This window comes from Corylus avellana, chromosome ca3 (genome assembly GCF_901000735.1).
Source record: "Corylus avellana chromosome ca3, CavTom2PMs-1.0".
NCBI classification, from domain to species: domain Eukaryota; kingdom Viridiplantae; phylum Streptophyta; class Magnoliopsida; order Fagales; family Betulaceae; genus Corylus; species Corylus avellana.
The window spans coordinates 39,217,891-39,221,818 of NC_081543.1; the positions used below are offsets into that span (position 1 = coordinate 39,217,891).

A 3,928-nucleotide genomic window follows, 5' to 3' on the forward strand; every position below is an offset into this window, starting at 1 on the left:
CCGTACATTTGAACCAAAGACCCTAATTCCATGATTGATGGGTTGTTAGTCATCTGTTTAATTTTTCTTTTAAACAATTTTGAAAAGCAATGAAAGATTTTACATCAATTTACAAAAGGGATTATGCCTCTTATCTTAATTATTACAAAAAATAAAAATAAAAATAAAAGATTTATGCCTCTTATCCTGCCCAGGTTACTGACAGCGTGACCCTGTACACAAACAACACCCCTCTTACTTTTCAAACGTCACATATGCGAACACTCCCCCAATTACAAGGAAACACTTAAAAAACCCCCCGCAGTAACCCAATCAAAACTCCGAAACCACCACGAACCCGCAAACCGTCCGATATTTTCTTTAAAGTTAAAAAAAATAGAAAATAAATAGAAGGATCTAGAAACCCTAGCAAAGTCCTCTATATATAACCTCGCTTCGCTTAGTGCCTGCAACTACCTCTCTCGCCCTTTCGTTTTTTCAGAGACTCTCCGCTTCTTCTTATTCTTCTTCTTATTCTACCAATTTTTAGGGTTTTTTTCTGAGAGAGATGGCGGAGACTGAGACGTTTGCCTTCCAGGCTGAGATCAACCAGTTGTTGAGTCTCATCATCAACACCTTCTACAGCAACAAGGAGATCTTCCTTCGTGAGCTCATCAGCAACGCCTCTGATGTATGTATTTTTCTCTAACTCCGTGTTTCTGTTTCTCGTTCGAAATGTTTTTGATCTTTTTGGTTGAATGTCGACTTGTATCGTTTAGTTTCGATTTAGTGCTACGGATTCTCTGATCTTGTTGATATTCGTGGTTTAGTTCTCAGTTCTTGATTTACAAGTTCATCTTTTCGTATATTTTTCTTGATCTGTACAACGTGTTCTCTGTTGTCGTTGGCTATTTTGGTACTTTAAATGCGTAGATTGTGGACATGCTGTTAAATTATTGCTGTTTTCGAATTTGTTTATGTGCTCTTTGGGTAGTCTGGATCCACTCCGTTCGAAAGATTTTGAAACTTTTCGAATTTGTTCTTTGCTGAGCTGATATTTGGAAAATTATAGAAGAAAAGTTGAAGGATTATTATTTGGTGCATTGTTCTGTTTTGCAATTCAATTATTTGCGTGTTATGCTCGTTTTTGTATCAGTGGAGGTTCTTGGAAATTTGTAAAGATTTTTTTTTACCGTAGAACGGTTTAGTGATATTGCTCTGACGTAGTCTACGGTTTAGTGATATTGCTCTGTCGTAGTCTTGTATATTCAAGAGTGATTTTGATAATTATTGACTGGAATCGTGATTTTAAGAATTATATACAGTAGGATCGTTTTGAATGCATTAACTCAAGGTTTAGATCTGTGCTTATGTTTATATATGCGTTTTGGTTGCTGGTGTAACGTGTTGAATGTGCCTTCTTGGTTTTGGTCATATGCATCACTTTGTTTCTCTGAAGTTCCGTTTACGACAATTGGATTCTATGCATTTGATTGAGGTGCTTGGTGAGGTGGTTATACCTTGAGTGGCACTGTGTAGGTTATGTTGAAAGTTGTTAATTATATATCAAGATTGTAGTGTTACTATTTGTGGCTCTCTGCACTGTCTACATGTTATTCTATAGTCTGCACTCTACTGAGATGTCCAGTTCTGAGAGTATTTTTGCATTCGTAACCTTATTCTGAATCTTCTACTCCTGACCATATTTAGGCTCTAGACAAGATCCGATTTGAGAGCTTGACTGACAAGAGCAAGCTCGATGGGCAACCTGAGCTCTTCATCCACATTATCCCTGACAAGGCAAACAACACCCTGACCATCATTGACAGTGGTATTGGCATGACCAAGGCTGGTAAGTCATAGCAGCAGTTTGTAGTCATTAATATCTTCATGAAGTTTTTACAATATGGTTGTGTCACTCATTATTTTGTAATTTGTGTATGTGCAGATTTGGTGAACAATCTTGGTACAATTGCTAGGTCTGGCACCAAGGAATTCATGGAAGCCCTTGCTGCTGGGGCTGATGTGAGTATGATTGGACAGTTTGGTGTTGGTTTCTATTCTGCTTACCTTGTTGCTGAGAAGGTCATTGTCACCTCGAAGCACAATGATGATGAGCAGTATGTCTGGGAGTCCCAGGCTGGTGGGTCATTCACTGTTACCCGTGATCCTGGTGAGAGCCTTGGCAGGGGTACCAAGATTACTCTCTACCTTAAGGAAGACCAGCTCGAGTACCTTGAGGAGCGACGGCTCAAGGACTTGATCAAGAAGCACTCTGAGTTTATTAGCTACCCAATTTCTCTCTGGATTGAGAAGACCACAGAGAAGGAAGTTTCTGATGACGAAGATGAGGAAGAGAAGAAGGACGAGGAAGGAAAGGTTGAGGAAGTCGATGAAGAGAAGGAGAAAGAAGAGAAAAAGAAGAAGAAGGTCAAGGAGGTGTCCCATGAGTGGTCCTTGGTGAATAAACAAAAGCCCATTTGGATGAGGAAGCCTGAGGAGATTCAGAAGGAAGAGTATGCTGCTTTCTACAAGAGCCTTACTAATGATTGGGAAGAACACTTGTCTGTGAAGCACTTCTCAGTTGAGGGCCAGCTGGAGTTCAAGGCTATCCTATTTGTTCCTAAGAGGGCACCTTTTGATCTCTTTGACACAAGGAAGAAGCCCAACAATATTAAGTTGTATGTTCGCAGAGTCTTTATCATGGACAACTGTGAGGAGCTGATCCCTGAATACCTTGGATTTGTTAAGGGTATTGTGGATTCTGAGGACCTTCCCCTAAACATTTCAAGAGAGATGCTTCAGCAGAACAAAATCCTCAAGGTCATCCGCAAAAACTTGGTCAAGAAATGCCTTGACATGTTCTTTGAGATCGCCGAGAACAAGGAAGACTACAATAAGTTCTACGAGGCCTTCTCTAAGAACCTCAAGCTCGGTATCCACGAGGATTCCCAGAACAAAACAAAGCTTGCTGAGCTACTCCGTTACCACTCCACCAAGAGTGGTGATGAGTTGACCAGTCTTAAGGACTATGTGACCAGGATGAAGGAGAGCCAGAGTGACATCTATTACATCACTGGCGAAAGCAAGAAGGCTGTAGAGAACTCCCCATTCCTTGAGAAGCTGAAAAAGAAGGGCATTGAGGTTCTCTTCATGGTGGATGCCATTGATGAGTATGCTGTTGGTCAGCTCAAGGAATTCGAAGGCAAGAAACTTGTCTCAGCAACCAAGGAAGGCCTCAAGCTTGATGAGAGTGAGGACGAGAAGAAAAAGAGTGAAGAACTGAAGGAGAAGTTTGAGGGACTATGCAAGGTGATCAAGGATGTGTTGGGTGACAAGGTTGAGAAGGTCGTTGTGTCTGATCGCGTAGTTGATTCTCCCTGCTGTTTGGTAACTGGTGAGTATGGGTGGACAGCAAACATGGAGAGAATCATGAAGGCCCAAGCCTTGAGGGACAGCAGCATGGCTGGGTACATGTCCAGCAAGAAGACTATGGAGATCAACCCTGAGAACCCCATTATGGAGGAGCTCAGGAAGAGGGCCGATGCTGACAAGAACGACAAATCTGTGAAGGACCTGGTTCTCTTGCTCTTCGAGACTGCTCTTCTCACCTCTGGCTTCAGCCTGGACGAGCCCAACACCTTTGGCAACAGGATCCACAGGATGCTGAAGCTTGGTTTGAGCATCGATGAGGAAGCTGGTGATGGCGATGCGGACATGCCCCCATTGGAGGAAGCTGAAGCTGATGCTGAAGGCAGCAAGATGGAGGAAGTCGATTAAATTGACCAAACCCCTTTTACCCGATTAGTTTCTCTTTTTATCTTAATCTTATTAGCGTTTTTACATATATTTTCTTTATCTGAACAATTTTTGCAAATCCTTCTGGACTATCTTGTGTTTGGGAATTTCACAGTTTTCCATGATGTTAGTTATTAATGCCTAGTTTCTT

The 3,928-nt window shown here is 41.6% G+C and overlaps 1 protein-coding gene across 1 annotated transcript; it reads left to right on the plus strand.

Moving 5' to 3' along the window:
- The first annotated feature begins 455 nt into the window (after window positions 1–455).
- Window positions 456–3,928, plus strand: LOC132176563 (heat shock cognate protein 80). The gene is made up of 3 exons (XM_059588810.1): window positions 456–670; window positions 1,690–1,831; window positions 1,928–3,928. The coding sequence occupies exons 1-3, from the start codon at window positions 548–550 to the stop codon at window positions 3,757–3,759; spliced, it is 2,097 nt and encodes a 698-aa protein (XP_059444793.1). The 5' UTR covers window positions 456–547; the 3' UTR covers window positions 3,760–3,928.